The sequence below is a fragment of the Centropristis striata genome, chromosome 8, assembly GCF_030273125.1.
Source record: "Centropristis striata isolate RG_2023a ecotype Rhode Island chromosome 8, C.striata_1.0, whole genome shotgun sequence".
Lineage (NCBI taxonomy): Eukaryota > Metazoa > Chordata > Actinopteri > Perciformes > Serranidae > Centropristis > Centropristis striata.
This window is the reverse complement of record NC_081524.1, coordinates 26,338,369-26,360,852: the sequence shown is the minus strand read 5'-3', so window position 1 is coordinate 26,360,852 and position 22,484 is coordinate 26,338,369. Positions and strand designations below refer to the sequence as shown.

Below are 22,484 nucleotides of genomic sequence, written 5' to 3'. Positions count from 1 at the left end.
AACGCGTTACTAAACTTCATCCGACCTGCTAAGTCCCCAATCTTTAAGAAGAGAGGAAAGACCCAGCTCTTTATTCACACTTAATAGTCATGGATGATGGGGAAATAAAGAGACATGGCAAAAAAACACACACAAAAAAACAGCACAGACGTCCTACTGAACTCAAACTTAGACACATGGAACTGCCTTGTGTTGTATGAACTCTCGATCAGATGTATGTTGCTTTGGATAAAAATATCTGATAAATTAAACATTTTGCATGACAACATCAATGCAAGCCATACAGTCACCAGCAGGGGTAGTCAGTCATTGGCAGGCACTCAATATACCTCTAAGGAGTTAAAAACTTTAAAAAAAACTTGTGTGGTCAAGTGAATATTATGTGATTTTCTCTTTTTAAGAATATGATGCCAAACAAACTTTCCCAGGGTGACACTTTGTTTGCTCTTCATTGTAAAGATACAACTTTGACATGAATTTCCTAAGCGATTTGGAACACATTAGTGTCCAACGTTCCCTCCCAAAAATGTCCATGACATATAAGCTGTTTTTGTTTGTTTTGAAGCAATACATTCACCGTTATTGTGTGTGTGAAGGTCTGTCTGGAGCTTTGTGGCAGCTGGAGAAACGTTATGATGTGGAGGGAAGACTTCTCAGATTTCACTCTAAACTGACTGCGTTCCTACGTAAACACCGGGGCTTTTACTTTGAAATCAGCTTTCCCAGACGCTCGCGTGGAGCTGCGCGTTCCCCTGGGAGTGGAGCCTGGGCGCGCGACAGCCTGTCGGTCAATTTTCAATCTGCAGAGACGACCGTTGTGATGTTACCTGGGAAACTTTGGTAACTTTTTAAAGCAGTAAGTTGTGTTCAGTTAAATGTAGAAAGATTTTTCACACTAAAGTTGTTGAGTGACTCGAGCGCGACTACAACTTCAGGACCAGCGGCTGTCCGGTGTCGGTGTGGAGGTCCATCAGTGGACGGGATGTCTCTGCGTCCATGACTTGGCTCCAGAGGCTGAGGTGGAATGCACCGTGCCGGGGTGATGAACCATGGTAAGACTGTTTTCATGCTAACGTTTGCCTTCAGCCTGCAGCCTCAAACAGTGCTGAGTCGGCACATCCCGGACCAGCCCATGCTAGTTTCTTTCAGACCTGGAGGAGATCATCTGTTGTCTCAAACATTAAAGTCGCTATGTTTTCTCGCAGTTTAATGCTGACATTGTCTATTTATTAGTATCAAGGGACCTCAGATAAAATAATCGCCTCACTCATTTTTTCAAGTTTTGCAGGAAACAAAAAAAAAACTTCACCAAAAGTGTAACTTATGACATTTATTGATCATTTTACTCAAAAAGGATGTAACAAAGGATGGCTATGGCAAAGTAATAACACTGTGTGTAAATTATGTAACTTAAGAGAAATAATTGACTTAGGCAATTTTTTTGAACATGCCTTTGTGACTTAAGCAAGATATGGTAACACTTTATTTTGAAGTTGTCTACATAAGAGTCACACAAGCCTGTCAGTAACATGACATGACAAGTATCATGAGCATTAATGTCAAAGTGTCATTAATGTTCATGACACATCCCATGCCATGTTTATGAAATGCTCATGTCACTCTTATGTAGACACCTTCAAAATAAAGTGTTACCATATCTTGCTTAAGTCACAAAGGCATGTTAAAAAATTGCCTAAGTCACATTTATTTTGACTTAGGCATAATAAATCCGCTTAAGTCACACACTTGACATAGGCCATTATTATCTTAAAGGGGTAAAATCACATGATCTGATCAACTGAGGATGTAGGCGATTTTAACATAGGTGGCCGGCGTCATGAGGAGATGATTTAGGCAAAAAAAACAATTTTGACAACAAATGACTTAGGTGATTATTTTAACAGTGTGACGATATTGAAGTCGCTATGTTTTCTCTCAGTTTATTGTTGACATAGTCTATTTAGTAGTATCAAGGGACCTCAGAATGTTATGTGTTACAGTTCAGCTCATTTTACAGTCTTTTGTACCAGCAGGCATTATTACATTTGGTGGAAAAAATATTCAGATCCCTTAAGTAGAAGTACTACTACTACACACTGTGAAATGACTCCACTACAAGTAAAAGTTCTGCGTTCAAAACTTACTGAAGTAAAAGTTCAAAAGTATCAGCATCAAAATGTACTTAAAGTATCAAAAGTAAAAGTACTTGTTTTGCAGAATGAACCAACTCAGATGGTTTTATATATTCTAAATATATTATTAGATTGTTATTATTGATATATTTATGTAAGCAGTGTTTTAAGTTGAGTCTTATGGGGTGTTTGACAATTTTGGTTTGCAATCCAGCTTTGTGAATCTTGGACTTGGGAGCAAATAAAAAATAAATTCAAAAACATAATTCAAAGTGGTAATGAGGCTTACTTTCATATCTTATAATTACAACAAGCTCAAGTCTGCAGGACTGTAAGTGACAATGACAATGACAATCGCATGCTTTCATATGTAAACTCGAACATAACCTGCTCCAGAGGAGGTTATGCATTACTATAGCAATATTCCTGGTAAGAAGTGAATCAGAGTTAAAGCTGATGTTGCCCCATTCTCTGCTTTGTAGTACAGGCAGAAATCTTTCCTGGGGACATTTTAGCTAAACATTGCCAACATGAAGCGCAAAGAGTGTTGTTAAAAGAAAAGGTGACATATCACAATGGTTCCAAGATAATAAAAAAAATATGAGAGACTTCCAGAGCACCACTGCTGAGAACCTGTTTAGATTTTTGCAATGGTAAATTATTTTTTAATTTACCAAATGAATGTCCCGGTTTCAGTGCTGGAAATGTCTTGTTGATGTGTTTTGCTGAGCATCAGTTAGCGGCTCGCTGACATAATTACTGAGTGCAAGTTAATTACTCTCCACAGTGTTTTTCTTTATGTATCAAGTCAGAAGAGTCACAGAACCAACTGGAGATAAATGATAGTGTGATCATATGTTCCATAACGGAAAATTGTGTTAATTAAGCAAGTCATTCTACTGATGTTGAAGTGCAGCCAGAGAACACGTTTACTTCTTTTCACGGGTTAGTCGCAAGGAAAATTTCTAACAGAGAGTCAGCACGTGTTAATTAGATGTGATTGTAAGATGTTCTCGTGTTTGGTCATGCTGTAGAGTAGGACAGTTATTTCACAGCCAGTAATACTAGTATTGTTAATGATTAATATTAACCCTGCTGTGTGCAGGTTGGTTTTTGTTGAGACCCTTTTTCTTTACTGTGATTTAAACTATTGCAAACTTAGCATACTGCTGTAGAGGACAGTTTATTTGATTTGTTGACAATAACTATCTGTTTTATAAAACAGTATTTTTAATGCACTACTGGCACTGAGAATCTCTAGATTGGCAGTTTACTTTGAGTATATTGCGTGGTAGATTATCTATTGAATATTATACTGTGATGTACAGAGAATTGTCTTTTTACGTTGATGTTCATTTTGAACTGACATCCTTTTCATGCAATTTGGTCTTAAATTTTACCTAAAGTGGAAAGTCCTTAATTTAAGTAGTTATACCTGTTGACATTGTAGTCTTTCAAAAATATGATCAGCAAAATTAACTGGAAAATTAACTAAAGTAAGTTGTTCTGCAGAAAAATAGTCCTTGTGAGTAATTTGATTTTATATATTTGTATTATATTTTTTGTTTTTTAAAACAGCTGAATTTTTAATTTGGCTAAAGCCTGTTGGACCTTCTGAAAAGCCAAATATATATCAAATTACAACGCAATTTAAACACCACATCCTGGCTACTGAAACTGGATGCAGTGCAGCGGCTCATTCAGCATTGGTGTGTTGCATTAGAAAAAAAGGAAATTCCAAATTTGGACAATTTGTACAACTGAAAGGAAAGGAAATGCACTCACTCTCTGTGACTCTACGTGTTGCCTGGCATTTGGATTCTGCCTTGAGTTTTGTAAAGAGGTCGACTTTGAAAACAGCTTGGTTGGCAAGTCAAAACAGTCATCTCCTGATTATCGTTTGTCTTTCAAGCAGTCCCTGTAGTGTCATATTTCAAATTGGTTCCATATGCAGAGCAGACAGGCTCCTGGTTTGGACTGCTACAAAACCAAGAGGAAACTCTGCCCATTCCTTCCCTTCTCTTCTGCCCTTCATCTCTTCCCATGTAATAGACTTGATTAACTTTCTGTTGAGGTTTGTAGTAAAAGTTATGTAGTTCTCAGGTCTAGCTACCACTGTGTTTACAGGGCCCACATTGGAATTCAGTGCTGGGCACACAATACCCTCCAGACCCAAAGTATAGTCAGTCTTTGTATGTCTAACAGGAGGGACTGCAGCGCTGTTGCAGCTCATTGTGTTCTCAGCTGTGCTTTCCTGTTCCTTTGCCTCTCAACTGTGTGTCTGTGTGTGTGTGTGCGTGTGTGTGTGTGTGTGTGTGTGTGTGTGTGTGTGTGTGTGTGTGTGTGTGTGTGTGGAGGTAATAGAGGGTAGATGTGTTTAAACTGATTGGAGGGATTGAGTCTATATCAGGTGACAGAATTGTAACAATACTTTATGGGACAGTTAATTCACGATACAAATGCGTGACGATTCAAGTCAGTAAGATGAAAATGAATCGTTAACTATTTAAACAGCAGATCATGCTATCTAGTTTTGACTTTGCTTATTTGACATCCTACGTCACTTGCGTCAGTAGTTGTATCAAGGTGGGAAAACATTGCAGCCTGAGGATGAGCCATCCTGTTTCAAATTAGGTCTGACAGCATTTTGTCTTTCTTTTAGTGGAGAGACACTTCTGGGACGCTTCTGAAAAGCACTGCAGCATGTGAGGGCACTCATTGACATAATGCATCCCCTGGCCTCTCACTCCAATCTTAACCATCACATTAAACACCAATAAAAATGCCAACCCAAACCTAAACCTAAGACTGAGCTGAAGATTAAAACCAAGTGTGAACCATCAAACAGGCCTGTGAAGGTCTGTCTGAAGGTCAGACACTTTCTAAAAATGTCTAATTGGTTCTTATGAAGATACACACACACACACACACACACACACACACACACACACACACACACAGGTGAATATTTTATGTGCAAAAGCAAACATACCTCCTTTACTTTGAGTTAAATAAACCAAGTAATTTTAAATGACACAAAGTTTCAATTATCGATAGTGCCTGAGGCACCGGACAGTCCTAATGCAGTCCTCTCATAAACACCCTCCTGTACACACACACACACACACACACACACACACTTATGTATCAAGCCTCCCACTCCTAGCAGGGGAGAGATTTGTTTCCTTGCTGCTTTATGAAATGTCAGCTTGTGTCACCTGTAAGTGTGCAGCGTCCTGCCAGGTGACTAGAGGGGAAACTAGAGCAGATTTACCTCTAAGCCATGACTCCTTTAGTCATGAGTTGATGAGTCACAAAGCAAGTATCTTCAGTATGTGCTTTGGCAGCAGTGTTGTAGTGAGTTGCTGTTTTGTGATCTGATGAGATACGTATGAAAAAAGAAATGGGTCAGTTTCAGTTCAAATTCACATTCCATCTTCATTTGGCTTCATAGACTCTTTTCACAGCACTATTTTAACTTATCATAGCAACAAATGTGTGTTTTTATACACTGGGGCTGGTTAACAATGAGCAATGAACCATTGCACAGACGTCTTTCTCAAGTAAGCTGATGTCTTAGCTCACAGCTCACAGACAGACTCGTAGCTTTGATCCATCAATGTAGATACACTTCATAAGTTCACAACAAACAAAAGGATACTATACTAATATACTGTTAGCCATCAACAATTGTTCCTGCTTCCTATGGTTGTATATGCATCAATTTCATGTGTATTTTCTCCAAAATAATTAAAGCTATGAAATAGACCTTTTTCATAATGTACATTTTGACTCGTCATAGCAGAAAAAAGCACAGGTGAAATTCATAACAATAACATTGGCCCAGTTCTATTCAGAATCCCAGTAAGCTGTTCAAAAGAGCCAGCATGTACAATACCTGGACCTCCCACAAGTGGAATGCACCCAACATTAATGGTGCTTTTCCTACTGTGACATGTCAAAATGTCTTTTAGTTTTATTTTATTTATGTGCACTTACGTAGGAATGGGTACAAAACCCCAGAATTAATCATTAAACACACCATTGTTGATACGTTTTTTTCATCTGTACTTTTTTTTGGGGGGGTCATTTATTATCACTCTGCTCTCTGTGTTGGGGCTAACCTCCTACGGCTACACTTGTCATTATAAATAAGCTCAATAAAATTGTAAAAAGCCAGTACTTTATTAATAGTCAGTTCAACATGTAGATAGTGATATTTCAGTCTGCTGTTTTAGATAAGCAATAGTAAGTAATAAATAATAGCTCCGCTTTAGTGAGTTGTTACAAACAAGCTAAAACTGCATACATCATTTCCATCTTAAAAGTTGGGGAAATTTGTGCATTTTTAGACGGATTACTTAGCCTGGGTATACCCAGACTGCCTTGCGCGCGGATAACTATGAAAAAAAGACAAAAATTTGCTCTGTGCTTTTCCGTGTGACAGGAAATCCCTAAATTCCCCCATAGACACTAATGTCAACTGAAAGAAAACTATTCTGGAAGAAATGAAAAAAGGCAGTTTTCTTAACTGTGCTTATGAACACATTTTAAATTTTTTTTAATTCTTGGATTATTTTATTTTTTTAATCTCTTTATTTGCAGGCTCATGGCAACTCCAGTGTCTCAGGCAATACAACACACCTCACTTTTTTATGGGAACTGTTGTAAGTGTTAAAAATACTTAAATGAAACAGGGCTAAAGAGTGATACAGAGGGCAGAACTAAGAAAGCAGGGGAACATGGCTAGAAGGAGCTGAGGACAGATGAACTTTGAAAGGTCCACCTAAATACAGGAAAGTAACTTTAGACTAAGTGAGAAAAAGCCCCCTGAAACCAGGAAAAATAACATTTAATTTTGAGCAAAGTAGCTTTCTGGTAGTGTTTAAAAGAACTTTTGTGCTCCTCTGGGGTGTTAAAAGTTTGTTCTTGGTTTATGAATTGGATAAAAACCACTTATTTTGACATTATATGTTTTTGCTTGTTTTCTTTTTTTGTTTCAGTTATATTGCACTGCCCCACCCTAGCCTGTCCGAGACATTATAGGAGAAAAAATAGGATTTTACCAGATGCTCGTTTTATATCGTTCCTTTAGTATTCCTATAGTATAGATTGATGTTATTTTTGCACACACATTGGAACAGCGAGCGGTGTTTTCTTTCTCCATACTGTAAAATAAATATACCAAACCAAGACAAAAGAACATCCCAGTGATTAACCAGGTTTACTCACCAAGGTGAATCTAGGCCCTGTTTAATACCACATCCTGCTTGCCTTAGTGTTTATTGGACATGACATGAGGGAAGCAAATAAAGCAGTAACAGAGTGGATAAAAGTTTTGTGGCATCAGTTTTGTACAGTGCAAAGACTTGCACAGAAAGACTTCGGCACAGTGACAGTGACTTTAGAGGCCTTTTGCCTCCCACACGATCTGCTGTAAGTTCAACCCCCCAGGGATACACTGTCCACACAGCTGTCCACTTGTCTCTGTGCGGAGGTGGCTGATGTATTGGTACGCACTCTGATGTGCAGTATTACTTGTTGCTTGAACAAAGCAAGTGGTGGGTGGTGAAAGAGAAGTAAGGAAAAGGCTGAGAGAGGGATGATGACACTTAAAGGCTGGAGGAAGTGTGGTAGCACAGTAGTGTTTACAATCAATGCTGGTCTAGATAAGATAAGATATCTTTATTGTCAATGTAAAAGTTCAATGAAATGTTGCAGGAGCTCACTAATAGATGCATAGAAATATTAACAATAATGTTATGTTATGAAAAAGTTTAAGGTAAGGTCTTTATAGTGGAAAACTTATAAAAGCTCATGTGCTTTATGAGAGATGGCACTGTGTGTGTGTGTGTGTGTGTGTGTGTGTGTGTGTGTGTGTGTGTGTGTGTGTTTGTGGGCAGATCCCTACAGCTTGTTTGTAAAAAGAATTTCTGAGGAGACGTGATAAGCGGTAACCCCTGGCAACATTTGAGCCTAATTTGAGCCTCTGAATGTGGAGCTGTGTCACTCTCTTGTTATCACTGACACACAATTAAAACATATCTAATCATCAGCTGGTGGATCATCCATAATTAACAAGCTGCCCAAATTGAGTGTGTTTCTTGTGTGTCAGTAATGCCCTTTGTATTATAGGGCTTGGTTTTCTTTTGGCCAACACTTCTCTCAAGCTCATGCTGCACCTTTCTCTTAGGAGAATGGAATGTGCAGTGGGGAACAGATTCAACCACATGTGCACTCCCATTGCAGCCATATGGAGCAAGGACTTTTGTGCCACGGAGTAATTACTTTCAGAGCTGTGATCTGATGTCTGGGCTTCATTCTACACACAGAGATGAGGAACATAAAGCACTGCATCCTTTATTCCTTTGCCAAAGGAAAAAAAAGAGTCTGTTCATTCACAACAAAGCTTTTCAACCCAGCTTTTTCCTATCAAGGTTAGATCGGTTTGGCTCTCTAGACAGGAAGACATGTTTTGGCGGCCTATGTTACATATTTTATTCTGAGGCAGCTTTGGAAAATGGGGAGCAGTCAAGGGTAATGGAAAATTATTCAGATGGTTTTATTTATTTACAGGACAACATGTCCTGAAATAACTAAGAAATGTATCTCCAAAGAAATAAAGGAGACACTTCAGACACTTAAAATAAATGCAAGTCCATAGAAAATGGGTGCTTTCAAAAGATGCCCCAGTGTCTGTGTGTATGTGTTGTTAGTACAAGTCAATAATCTCTGACACTAACTCACATAAAAACAGGGACATTTTATGACCTTTTACAGTTGATTAGATACCTGTTTACACATCGTGCATATACAGATTCATTTTTGTATGAATTCTGAGTTGTGTTTCTGGCCACTGGCTTGATTTAAATCCCTCTCCTGTTAGCTCAGGTTTTGGTCTCCACTCTGCCCTGAGAGAAATATCTGTGTGTTTAGCTGTCAGTGCTCCACTGTGTAAATCAGCTGGACGCTAACTTGGCAGTCAATAAAAGCAGTAAGAGTGAACCAAATAGTAAAACCAAAACAATGAAGTGAAAGATGCTAAGTAGCATGCTGGAGTTGATCATTCTCTAAGAAGTCACTTTACACATTACATGTAGTAAATTCAGTATGTCTAGCCCCAGTAGTGCTGCCAGATGGGTCAAATAGGACAATGACCTCATCATTACACCATTAATAAATATGAATGAAAGCATATTGAAGACGTTAACAAAGTCTTGTTAAAAATTAATGGCTTGTGACCGACTAATAGTTGTCAGCTGGGACCGGCTCCAGCCCCCTGCAAGCTGAGTTCGGATAAGCAGTTAAGGATAATGAATAAATGAAAGAGCTGATAAAAGCTGGAGAAAAAAGGGCAAAGGTGAAGGGAGATGCATGCCTCTCCTGGCCTCAGAGTCCCAGCATATGTTTCAGTATTCTTGCTCAGCTTTACCATGATCAGAGTAAAAGGTAGTGGAGTCCAAGAAAACATGCTTTCATGATGGGAGCTGCAGAGTCCAGCCTTTTTGGAACTTGACTCATACTAGGGAATAAAAGTGAGAATATTTTGAGTTTGACCATTCCTTTTTCAGCCATGTATGTGGCATGGCTCTCGTAATGCTTGTCTCTGGATCAGCTGGTGTCTGATACTTACACACAGTTCAGTTTCTGTTTCACATGCAGCGACAAAATGAAGCTCTGCATACAAACACATACTGCATACGCACAAAATATGACAGTAGTGCAGCAGCTTCCTTCAGGGTTGTGTCGAAGTTTTTATTTGTGCTTTAGAACATAACCACAGTGAAAATAATATTTTATTTCTCTGATGCATGGCTCTGTTCTCACTAACGCTATTCCCTCTCTTCATCCACTGGCCACCTCTCTCGATCACAGCTGCTCACTCTCTCTCATGGTTGTGGTGAAATATCACTGATGGACTATATAGTGAGGCGGCTTAGGACCAGATTTGAGAAGAATGGGGACACATCGGACAAAAGCACCAATTTTTTTCTCACATGCTCTCTATCACCATAGGTTTCAATTTTTGGTAGGAGCTGCTTCATCAAGATTGCAGATCGGAGATGGCAGCCATATAAAATCTATGAGAACCAATATATCTTCCAAGCCATCTAGAAGGTCAATCTTTATGTCAAAATATACATTTTCTGGGTCAAGGAATCCATTAAAGCTCTTGAGAATATCACTAGATGGCTATTTGATCAAATAGATAGGTTAATTTTCGCCATGTTTTTAAGTAATTTCAAAGTTCCTAGGCGGTCGGACATATAATAAGAATAGTGTAAAATTTAATGGGAATCTGGTTGGTCCAAACGCTGAGTTAGCTGAGTTGAAGTAGTGATTAACTGACAGTCTAATATGGGGAGTGCTTTGATTGGTTATTTGTGTGCCTCTGTTGGGCATAAAGTCCACAGTTAGTGTTTGGAAAGTACTTACCTTAAGTATTTAAAGGTGACAGTGATAGTTTTTAAAATATTACTTTCTTTTAGTTTTTCTACCATTTTTTTTGGCTTTATTGATAGTTGCAGAGATACAGAGTGAAAGGGGGAGACATGCAGGAAAGGGCTCTAAGTCAGATTCGAACCCTGCTTATGAGTTCTTAGCCACTGTGGTATGCAATCTACCTCACAAAGAACATCCTGAGCTGATTTAATACCTGTCAAATTTCACCTTCGTAATTTCATCTGATGGCTGCTTTCCAGAGGAGGAACTTGCTGACAGGAGAGCAGGACAGAGGACCGTTCTCATTTCACAGGAAAAGCAGTGTAAGGTTTCTGCTGCAGATACTGGAAAACATTAGATATATTCTTATTCACAGGACAATATTGAAATAGATTAATCATTTCATCATATTTCGGCCGGTCCCCACTTCTTTCAAAGCATGTTTGAGGGTGTTTGTGTGTCGGTGTGTGTGTGCTCGGATCATATTGGGTCATATTACTTCAGCTTTTCCTTAAGCAGACACTCCATAGCAGAACTAGATATATCCATTTCAACCAAATTGTTTTTTTTATACTGTTTTGAAGCCTCAAGTTCGGTGTTCGCCATCTTTTGTTTTGCAAATGGTATATGGCAGCCGGAGTAGAGTTTTTTATTTTATGAACGTGGACAACACAAAGTGGTGTAATCTGTGTATGCCTGAACACGGTGGAACACTGTATAACACCTGTAATAACTAAGGCATGATTGTCTTTAGTCTGCTCTATTATTGCTTCTGTCCTCTCCGCTGTAGCTTTCAAGTATGAAATGACACTTTCACCTTACAAATAATGCATGATTATGAATGCACTGGTCTTCATGCTTCCGATAATCATGGTAGTCAGTTGCTGCATTATGAATGCACCAAGCCCACTTACATTCACATGTTCTATTAATACAGTTCAAACATGATGATAGATCATGTTGTCTTTGCAACTTCAGCACTGCCTTAACTTTGATTGATGTTTATCAGTTGATCAAAATGAAATAAAAACAATAACAAGTAAGTCATAGTCATTTGATGCAGTATAAAAATGGAGAATACTGATCAAAATCATTCATCAAACTCATGATGAACGATTAAGATGAGTATCCTTCCTCCATACTTTTGTTCTAAGCCTTCCCCTTTAGTTGATTTAAACCCAACAGCCACAGCACAGATATTCATTTTTCTCCTCTGCACTGAAGCAAAACTTAGATTACAGGCATTTTAAGAATGAAGTGAGGCAAGATATTTGATCCTCACCTTCTCTTTCTTTGGCTGTTACTTCATTTTCCATGTGTTGTCAGTGTGTGTGTGTGTGTGTGTGTGTGTGTGTGTGCGTGCGTGCGTGCGTGCGTTAATGTGCGTGTGCGTGTATGTATTTGTGTCTTTGTATTTATTATACGAAAGTAAACCAGAGTGAGCTCACAGAAATACATGAAATGACCACGACCTCTCCACATTACATTATGGTGACACGTATGTGTTCATATTTTGTGCCATCACCATGGAAACAATGATGGTTCAGGCAACAATATGACTTGGTTAGTTAGTTAGTTAGTTTAATATAAGAACATTTCTTACATAACTTATTATGTAGATTTAGAAGCGCAGCATGAAAAAGGCTACATTATTAAAGGTGAAGGTGATTAAAGGTCTCGTACATGACGTATACATTTCTCCTCCTCACTGCTCCTCCTCTCCCAAGGCTACCTGCAGCACCTGTTGCATGTCTCAACCTAAAGCTGCATAGTGCCTCCTATGCAGTCGTCAGCTCGGAGAGAAGAATAGAAGTGATATTGAAAGAGAAGGGAAATAAAGAGCTGTCAGACAGATAGTAAGACACCTGGTGTGTGTGTGTGTGTGTGTGTGTGTGTGTGTTAGGAACAAATAAGTGTTAGAAGGGAAGAAAAGTTGGAGCGACACTGGCCCTCTTTATCAAAAGAGTGCAGATCTGAGCGTATATTTCGTCTTATGACAGGATTCACGTGTGATTCATCAAACGTCTGTATCTCGCCAGTCACAGTGTGAGAATGGTCTGCTGTAAGCGTCATTTAGATATCATGTCCTATTATTGGCTGGGTTCAGAGGACTTGCCATCGCCATCAATGGATTCAATAAAGAAAAAAAGAGCTTTATTAGCAAAGTGCAAAGTTACAAATAACAACACAGTGGAGCGAAATAAACATTTCAAGCAGGTACGGAAATACGCAGCAATAGATATATACATTATTTTACATTTGGAGCACAGACTTAAAGTTTTTACAGCTTTATGGTTGCAGGAGGTAAACAATGTTTTAACGTATGTTTTAATCCAAAAGAAGAGGAATTTCTCAGAGGCAGAAAGTGAAACGTTGACGTCCAACAGCTGCAACACAACAAACTGGTTTTGTTTGGCAGCATAAAAAGTGAAAAGGAAGGAAATCAATGGTGCTGTCAGCAGAGTAGCAGTGGAGCATTCAACTCCTGGTGAGGTTGGAATATTTCATTGATACATCAAGATATATAAAGCCTAATAGCCTATATAATATGCAAATATTTGTATTATCATGATAGAGAGATATTATTCACTTCTTTACATTTAGTCAGAATTCTGTCCCAGTCAGAGGAGTGTGTGGCAGCGCTGATTGGAAATGTTTCTATTGGGTCAGAACCGCTGGTGGAGGAGACGCTGACGCTCCGTTGTCCAGCAGGATAACGGTAAACAGCAGAAGACAACAACATTTAATAGCCTCGGTTTAAATAATTTCTTGGTCATTTTAATGATAAATGATGTAGCCTAAACATGCTTTGGTTTGTCACCACTAAAAAACAAAACACCACAGAGTTTTATCAGCTCCAGGCATTGATACAATAGTCTAAGATCAATTCTCCAATTCAGACGCGAGGACTTCATGCTGACTCAAAATGATCATACGGCCACTTTACACTCACTTTCTGTCGTACGCTCGTTTGATAAATGAGGGCCAGTTACTTTAGCTTGACAGTAATCATGTCATTTTTCTTTTTGAAAGAACAGAGAAATGGTACAATAACCATGTCTTTAAAGGGAGCAAGCCCTGTGTGTATGTGTGTGTGTGGGTGGGTGCTCTTCTGAAACTGTTGTTTAGGCGCTGGCAGTGTTTCCTTTCAGACTATTCGTTCTGCAGTAAAGTACAGCCAATCACGTCACAAGAAAATGACAGTGTTTTCTTCTGTGTGTGGTTCCAGCTGTGTTCATGTCTCTGTGTTGAACTTTGCCACGGCCTGGCTGTGTGCGTTTACTGAGAAGTGTTGAAGGCAACAGAGAATCAACAAAAGACACTTATGTGGACACATTGACACTAATCTGTACATGCTTGGGTGCTAATTAGCGATGCTCAGCAAAAACTAGGACAGCTGGCAAAGGAGTGAAGCAGGGACACTTTGTTTGCACTGACTGTATTTGTTTTTGTAATAATAACATGTGGTGTCCTCATGTCAGGACCCATTGAAGTTTTCATTAATGTGTTGACTCTTGCGATCAGCACGCAGTACATGAGCATAGAGTTGATGCAGCAGCCTGAAAGGGACTTGTACTTGTTATTATATAATTGATATTGAGATTGGTTCTGGTCTTCAGAGTCTTTGCAGCCACTTTAACAGAGTTTAGCTGCTCTTCTACCAACAATAACACCATATTAAGATTCCCCTTATTAGTCCCACAACAGGGAATTTCACCCTCTGCTTTTCACCCATCATTTTACATACAACCTTAGCCCTTGACCTGTCAGTCCTGGGATTTGAACCGGCAAACCTTCAGTTACAGGCCACTGATTGCCCATTCCATTACCTGGGGAACCCCAAGGTTCTCCCAGGCCAGACAAGATAAATAATATTTTCATGTGTGTTCTGGGCCACCTCTGGGAGCCCAAACCTCCTCAACTGGCACTCATCCGACAGTGGGGCTTGAACCAGGAGAAAATATATATAGACACAATCATAGATATAAATCAAACAAACATGAGTCTTCAGTGTACTTCATATGTTAGTTTATGTTTGTTTTAGGTAGGAAGTGCCAACTTATGGTACAATTAAATGAATGGGCGTGGTTACAGTGAATCTAGACAGGCCCTATTAGAAAAGCTGGAAAAGCTGGGACCTGGCAGCTGAAAGGCATTTGGTTTGGAGGATGCTGCCTCTGTATGTCCGTATGAGGAGCCTTTTACAAGTGTGTGCAAAAAAAGCTTACTTTGGGTTTTTTCTTTTTCTAAAAGGCCAGACTTTACTAGTAATAAGTAAAAATAGCTTAATAAAATGGTGATTAATGTAGTGAAACCAAGGATTACAACGTTGAGGAGCATATATTTATGTTGTTGACTTTTAAGCAACTATTTATTTTTAGTAACTCTTTCTTCATCTCATTTAGGGCTGAGACTCGAGGTTATTTCTTTAACAATCGATCTGCTAATTTTTTTCTTGATTAATTGGTCTAGGAAATGGTGAAAACTTTCTCAGAGGCAACTGTGTTTTTTTTACTGTGCTTATGTAGTTTTACCATCTAAAATCGAGAGCTGTTCTATATACTGTTATATGTGAGAAAAATAACCCTCAAATCACATCTGAGAAGCTTGAAGCAACAGGGTTTGGAATTTTTGCTTGATAAATTATTTTTTTTTCAAAATGGTTAATTATTATTATAAATAATTTAATTGACTAATCATTGCACATCTAATGTCCTCACAATAAAGGTTGTGAAGTGAAGAAGATTTGCTGTGAAACCCAGTGGTATGTAATATAAAAAGCCATTTAGAGGCCAGTAGATGCTGCCAGCTCTCTCAGCAATGATCCCATTTATTTAGTGTGATTCACAACAGTTAACACACTAATGCAGCAATGATTCAGTGACATCCAATTGCTCCATGTAGCACCTTAGATCGATTGTGAAATGATTAGTATTCATTGTGAACCCTCTACAAAGGACTGGAGTTGTCATAGACATCCACCTTGCACCATCCTTCAACAACACTGCAGCATTGTTCACTATATTGCGGTGTTTTCGCAATGGTAAAATATAGATTTGAGTCTGATACAAACTCCAAGTCTCACTCTGGGATCCTACTGTTTATGTATGAGGTTCTCTTAGTACTTGAGCTGCCAGCACAGGGAGGACGGTTCATTCCAGGGGAAGAATAATGGGATCCTTTCACAGGTGGAGAGATCTGGGAATGTTGTTAACAGCTCTAAGATGGGGAAGACGTCTCAGGGGTCTTAGACATTCCTTCACTCTGCCTTCACCTAAATGGAGAAAAGAAAAGTAGGAGTGAGCAGTGAGGGGCAGTAATCTGGGTCATCCATGAGACCACAGTGGCTTTACTTGTAGGTGAGGATAAAAAAAACAGGACATTCAAATGGAGCTTACAATGTTTGGTTCAGATTTCAGTTGCTCATGTGGTTTGGGCATGGTTCCAATTTGTTGGAATGAAAAGAAGGTTCATTATAAGGATAGATGCTCTGTGCTTCCTCTATTACTGTTTATCTTTCCACTGAAAACGACGTGGAGGCCACCCTGTCTGTGGGAAACTGCCAGCGTTACTCAGACTACTTTATTAGTCTTTTCTGTTCACATGGCTAGTGTTACATAGAATAATGTGTCAGATACACAGCCTGACTCAAGGGAACAGCCTAAATAAAGGGCTGGCATTTTGAATTCCTGTAGTAAAATCACTTTTATAGAGCCTTCGGTGAGTATACAGAAAGCCATATTGGGGCAGTGTCAGGGAGGGTATTGTGTAAAATATGGCTTTTTCCTTTCCTGTGCATTGCATGCAGAAGTCTGCATTGAATTATGGCCACATCACAATCATATTGGTCTCAGCTGGATAAGTCCAATTCTGCCATAAGCTTCTGGAAACACAGAGCCGGTTGACACAAGCTTTATATTCTGTCGCTTACATATTCAGATTTGTGCTGATGTTTTAGCTCTGCTCCATCTTTGTCACCAAATTCCTGCTTCTCTCTCTCATTTCCAGTTCTAGTAATAAACACTCAAAGGTCACACATCACTATTGTGTTATCACCGAACAGAAAGATGTGCCATGGCACAGTTTGTTTTTCCTTCTCTCCTCCGTCCAGAATGTGAATCATGAACACATTTGCTTCCCACATGCCTGGAGCCAAGATTTCTCAGTGCGCCTTTGCTTAACCGCACAGGAATCTGAGCGCTCCATTCTGTCTAGTGCAAAGGCTATCTTTGCAATTTATGGTACCACTCCATTATAATCATGGTTGGGTTGGTCTACCTTAAACTTGTGTTCCTGACTTTCTTTTTTTCTTTTTGTCTATTTTTTCTTCTAGGCCTGGCGATTGTGGGCAAAAGTATGCTGTGGACAGAAATGGCTGCTCCTCCTCTCCCCCCTCTTTCTCCTCTTCATTACTATCTCTGTGATGTTGATGACTCTCCCCCTACCTTCGCCATGTGCTGACATTGACTGGCGGTCGTCCCGAGCCCTGAGCTCTGCCGGGGAGTTTAGATCCAGGCCCAGAGTCATGGAGCCCCCTCCAGTCGCTGCCTTCCAGCAGCCAATCACTCACACCCACAGCGGGGTCAGCGCTCGAAAAGAGACATCTAAACATTCAGTCCCACCCAAACCTGGCCATGACAAAAACAGCATCAAAAAGAGAAGTCACGCAGACTTACATAGAAATAAACACAAAAACAAAAGAAAAGAGAAGGCAGGCGCAATTCAGGATCCAACCAGTCATCACCAGCACCATCTCAGACAGTTTACAGTCAACAACACACAGCCAAAGCTTAGAATTAAGCCAAGCAACCACAGACCACAAACCTATATTCATCTTGAAAGAGGCAAATCCACAGCGGCAAATGTCCCCACACCAACACACACTCTAATAAATGTCAGACGAGCTGCAGACAGACAGGCAGACAGATGGGAAGATAGACACATAAACAGCAATGCAGAAACACAAATACATGGCAGCCAAACAAGTGCAAAGCAAGCTGAACATCACCAGGCTTTGGAGAATCACAGACAAGCAACAAAGCATTCTGGGAATTCTGACAAAGTCAATAAGGAGCAGCAGGCTGTGAAAAAAACCTCCAGAGATGAAAAAAAACACCATAATCTCTCAGAGGATCCATCTGAAGTGAAGAAGAGTCGTGGGTCATTGGACCGTAGAAAGGCTTTCGTCAAATCTGACGCAGCTGTAAAGAAAGATGGCAGCTGGTGTCGGAGCTTCAGAGACAGGGACTTCCCAGACAGTGACAACAGAAGGATCAGGATTAGTTCAGATCTCTGGCCTGTTCCCTGGCTCAGCGAGGATGATATCCAGAAGATGGAGCTTCTAGCTGGGGGTGAGGTGGTCAGTAAGACCAGGGTGCCTGCACATGGACAAGTGCTCCGAGTGGCGCTGGACCCTCCTGCACAGCAGCAGGTACACACTTCCACTGTTTGTAACTACATGTGTATGAGATTAGTTGACACATACATTTAGCAGAAGCTCTGTGCTGAGCCACTGTTGGTTGATACTTAAAAGTGATTTTTTTTGCATATATATGATAGCAGTCTACATCACAAACACCTTATACCATGATGCAGTGGCTTTTTGCAGACATTCAAAGATAAGGCTGGTGATATTTTATATTTTACTGGCAGCAGATCCACTAAAAAAGATGACCAATAATGTGTCTATTATTACATGATATAAATATGTGATATAACCTCTTTGTCTGTTGGATTTGGTGACATGTTTTACCATTGTAGTCAAAATGGCCTCTGTAGTTCATTTTGAGTCAATCTCACATACTTCATCCTGCTGCCAGAAATTAATCCTCCACTGGGAAAATAGTTCCCAACAAATGCATTTCCTCCTGGCTGTGTAACATTTGCTACAACAGTGTCCTGCTGTTTTAGAATATTTGATCAGGCTAAGAGCTGACTACCACAGACAGGAAGTGGAAGTCACAAAGTAATGAAAGATGACAAATGCACCATTAGCTCTGGTGGTTTGTTGACAATAAGAAAAAAAATAACCCTCCTCAAAACTGCAGTAGCATGAAATGAATATGTAACACTGAAAATAAATAATAATAATAATAATACTGGCTTGATGTTGTGGGTTTATATAATTCAAGCATGTGCTCTGGGTCTCCAGACTGTAAAGATAAAATATAAAACTGCGCAGTATTCATTAAAAAAAGCTCTTAAAAACGCCCCCATATGTTGTTTCTACAAGCAGCTTAATATGACCAATATTCACAATTGAGACTTTCCTTCCCCAAAATACTACCATGTGTTGTTTGTACAACACCTTACGACAGATGTTTACATTTGCAGTCTGGGGCACGCTCCAATAATAGGAATTATTAATGACACCAAGGATTATAAACCACACGGTGTAGGTGTCAAACAAACCCAGGACTTTCACCCAGGAGAACAGGGTTTGTGTCCCACGTGAAAACAAAAGTAAACCATGTGATTCAAACACCAATTAACTTCTGTGTATCACATTTGTAGCCTAAATTGGGCTCCTGTGGGTCGTATTTGAGTTTAGGAAGAACATTAGGTTGTTTGGTTTGGAGGACTTGCTGTTAAAATGGGGAATGGGGAACATGTTAAACTCAAAGACACAAAAGTATTGTCCATTAAAGGTGGGCACCATGCAGTTGATCCCTTGAGTTCCCCAGTAATGCCCTCCTGTCTGAGTAGAAGGTTGAGGGCAGACCTGCTCTTATGGATGAACTATTAAAGAAAAAGTTATTTGATTGTTTTATATCCATTAAAATGGTGATAATAATTTAAGCCATTTAAACAAAATAGTCATGGTTGTAGATAGTGGGTTTGTGTGGAGTCTTATAATTGAATATGAAATAAAAAACATTACATGTATTTGTCCATCACAGCAGCCTCCAGTGAACACGGGTACTCCTGAGCATGGACCTGACCACATACACCCAGAGACCCACAGTGAGCGCTGTCAGCAAGGACACTGCTGCCTGATCAAACGTACTGATGACTGGTTTGAAGTATTCGCATTCCACTTGGACAGGGTGCTGGGACTCAACAGAAGTCTCCCTGTGGTGCTGAGGACTTTTCACAGTGACATTTTACCAAATCGATATATCAGCGGCACCCCCAGACCTGTCGTGTGGTGGGATCCAGGTATTCAGCACCTCGCTGATAGAGACAACGACCAGAACTCAGTTCCGCTCAGCTGGGCCCAATACCAGAAGATGCTGCAGGTGCACTGTGGGAGTGAAGCAGACCTGAGATCAGCGCCCTGTGTGGGAGTTCACCACTCAGAGTGGGGGAGACTGGCTCTCTTTGACTTCTTATTGCAGGTAAGAGAAATATTTTTTTTCTCTCACAGGAATAAGCCAAACCAGGGTTGCTGCAGGGTTTTAAAATTAAATATTTCAAGGTAGTAAATGAAATTAGCCAAAAATAAGCCCATTAAAAAACATAATCTGAAAAGGTATTCAATTTTCGAACCATCAGCCGCTAAGTGCCAGCAGCAGCACTGTCCAAAAGACCTCAACGGGAGCCACAGACAGCAAACTCTGCGCAGCATCAACATTGTGAGCTAAAGTTCAGAGTTTCCGCTATACTCATTTAGTAGCAGTGCCCCACTACTGCTATATTATGCCCGCTGCTACTTCAGAATAGGGGATTGTTTTATTTGCTTTAACTGACAGGACGTCAAACACTTGAGATGTTATAACAACCTGTCAGAGCGAATGCTAGCTAACTGCTTACTGGAAGAGAACAAAGCACACTGCGGCCAGTCAGCCTCCACTTGTTTTCCTTGTGCTTCTATTTACTAACGATAAGCGTTACGGTAAGAACGTGTTAGACCCGCTAAGCAGACTATCAAAATATGATGCCTTGAATAAAACACAGAAGAACCTTATTCTCCTTTACAATAAAGCATTTAAATATGCAACGATTAAGACTGAATAGTGGCACCAAATTTAGGCTTTTAGGGCAAAAAAAATATCCAGGGGAGCATGCCCCCGAACCCCCCTACTTTGTTTGGTTTTCCCATCATAGTCTCAGATAATCTTGTTCTAGCATACACACAATATTTTTTTCTCATTTATGAAACGCTATAATCTGGGACATTTTCAAGGACAGCTTTGGCCGGGGACAGGTCACCCTAAACAGGGACTGTCCCCGGAAATCGGGGACGTCTGGTCACCTTACTTTAACTCTAATAAAGCTGGAGTACAGAAATGTAAAAGTTTCATAAACCTGTAAGCATATATATATATATATATATATATATATATATATATATATATATATATATATATATATATATATATATATATTCATACAGAATAAGATATACAGGGGTGATCAAACTGACCTCTTTTATGGCAATGGAAAGAATGTGTGGAACAAAACGTTATTCATCGTACAGAGAGAGGGTGTGGTGTAGCAGTACCCAAAAAAAAAGCAACTCAGCCAGTGATAACTATTACCATTCTGTAGCACTAACATCTCTGGGGACTGTTCTTTCTCAGTTACAGAGAGAAGAAGGCATGTACAGTGACAGTCTCCAGTTTGTAAAGAAAACTGGTCTTGATGATGTTGTTTTGACACTGCTGCATGGTGCTTATATCCACCTTTAGAAGCCAAAGGCACATGTCACACATATTTCCTTTTCCACTTCTGCAGCCCCACCTGATGGGACTAAAGCTGCTTCAAATAGAACTTTCAACTTGAACTTTAATTTCTGACCCCAAGTGGTCAGAATCAACAGCCAGTTCAGCTCTAATCAAACCACCATCTCTGGAAATCTTACCTGTTCAGTATAATGGTAACAGCACAAAGTCAGATCCAGCAATATTCCAAGTCAAATACTCCAACAACACAATTATAGTCTGAGGGGCAGCTCCATCCTGAGATGGACATGTTTGATGCCTTGACATCAAAGGAGCTGCTGAACATCAGTGCCCAAAGACAGAGTGGAGGCATACAGATACCTCAGCACCACAATTAACCACATACTCACTTTAAACCCTAACAGGGACATATCATGGGATTGGACTAAGAGCCACAAAGTTGCATCAACAACAGACAGACTAAAAGGAAAAGACTCCAGATGGCTTTCATCAGACTGCTTAATGCCTGAGTTATTTATTATTTACATATGGACATTTTTAAGCACACTTACCCCACTGGTGGATATTTCATTCTGTACATTGGATTGTATGTTGTAACCTTGTTGTTCATGTTATGTTATATGCATTGACATTTTTACACATTAAGTTCCTATTTTTATGCAAGTGACCACCAAAACAAACAGGGTACATTGTCAAAACGTGTGCTTTGATTTGGTCAGAGAATAGGAAGAGGAGTGAAAAGTTAACTGGATAAAAATGTCTCACACATACACACACACACACACACACACACACACACACACACACACATACTCACACACACACACACACACACACACACAGTCCAATCAAATTAGTTTTCTAGCCAAGCTATTAGATTTGTAATATGATTTAAGATTTAGCTTTAAGTGTAATTGCAATAAGTTATCATCTGATCTCACACTGAAGACACAACGCTGTTTGTCACAGTAGTAGTAGTTCTATTTTTTATTTATAAGTATATAAGTATTTAAATGAGGTAATATGCCAACGTATGGTACAAACTGGGCCCCTTTCTATACAAATGAGCCTCACTGCTTTAAAGAAATGGCAGGACGCTCCTCTCAGCTAACCTACGTGTATTTTTTTTTTTTTATACATGAGAAATGTATCAAAAGTATGGTAAATAAGCAAATATCCAATAGCTGATGTGCTCACGTATGCTCAACCGATCACGGTTCAGATAGCGGTTGCAAGTGATGCACAATTCATGGTGCTGTCAGCAGCCACAATCCATTCTTTGTAA

General features: G+C 39.7%; 1 protein-coding gene across 2 annotated transcripts in view; it reads left to right on the top strand.

Moving 5' to 3' along the window:
- The first annotated feature begins 768 nt into the window (after nucleotides 1-768).
- gask1a (golgi associated kinase 1A) overlaps nucleotides 769-22,484 on the top strand; it is a 43,116-nt gene continuing 21,400 nt past the window's right edge. For both annotated transcript variants that reach the window (XM_059338304.1, XM_059338305.1), the window contains exons 1-3: nucleotides 769-1,052; nucleotides 16,909-18,006; nucleotides 19,475-19,912. In XM_059338304.1, the coding sequence (XP_059194287.1) occupies nucleotides 1,050-1,052; nucleotides 16,909-18,006; nucleotides 19,475-19,912 (1,539 nt within the window). In that variant the 5' untranslated portion in view covers nucleotides 769-1,049. The remainder of the gene's footprint in view (nucleotides 1,053-16,908; nucleotides 18,007-19,474; nucleotides 19,913-22,484) is intronic.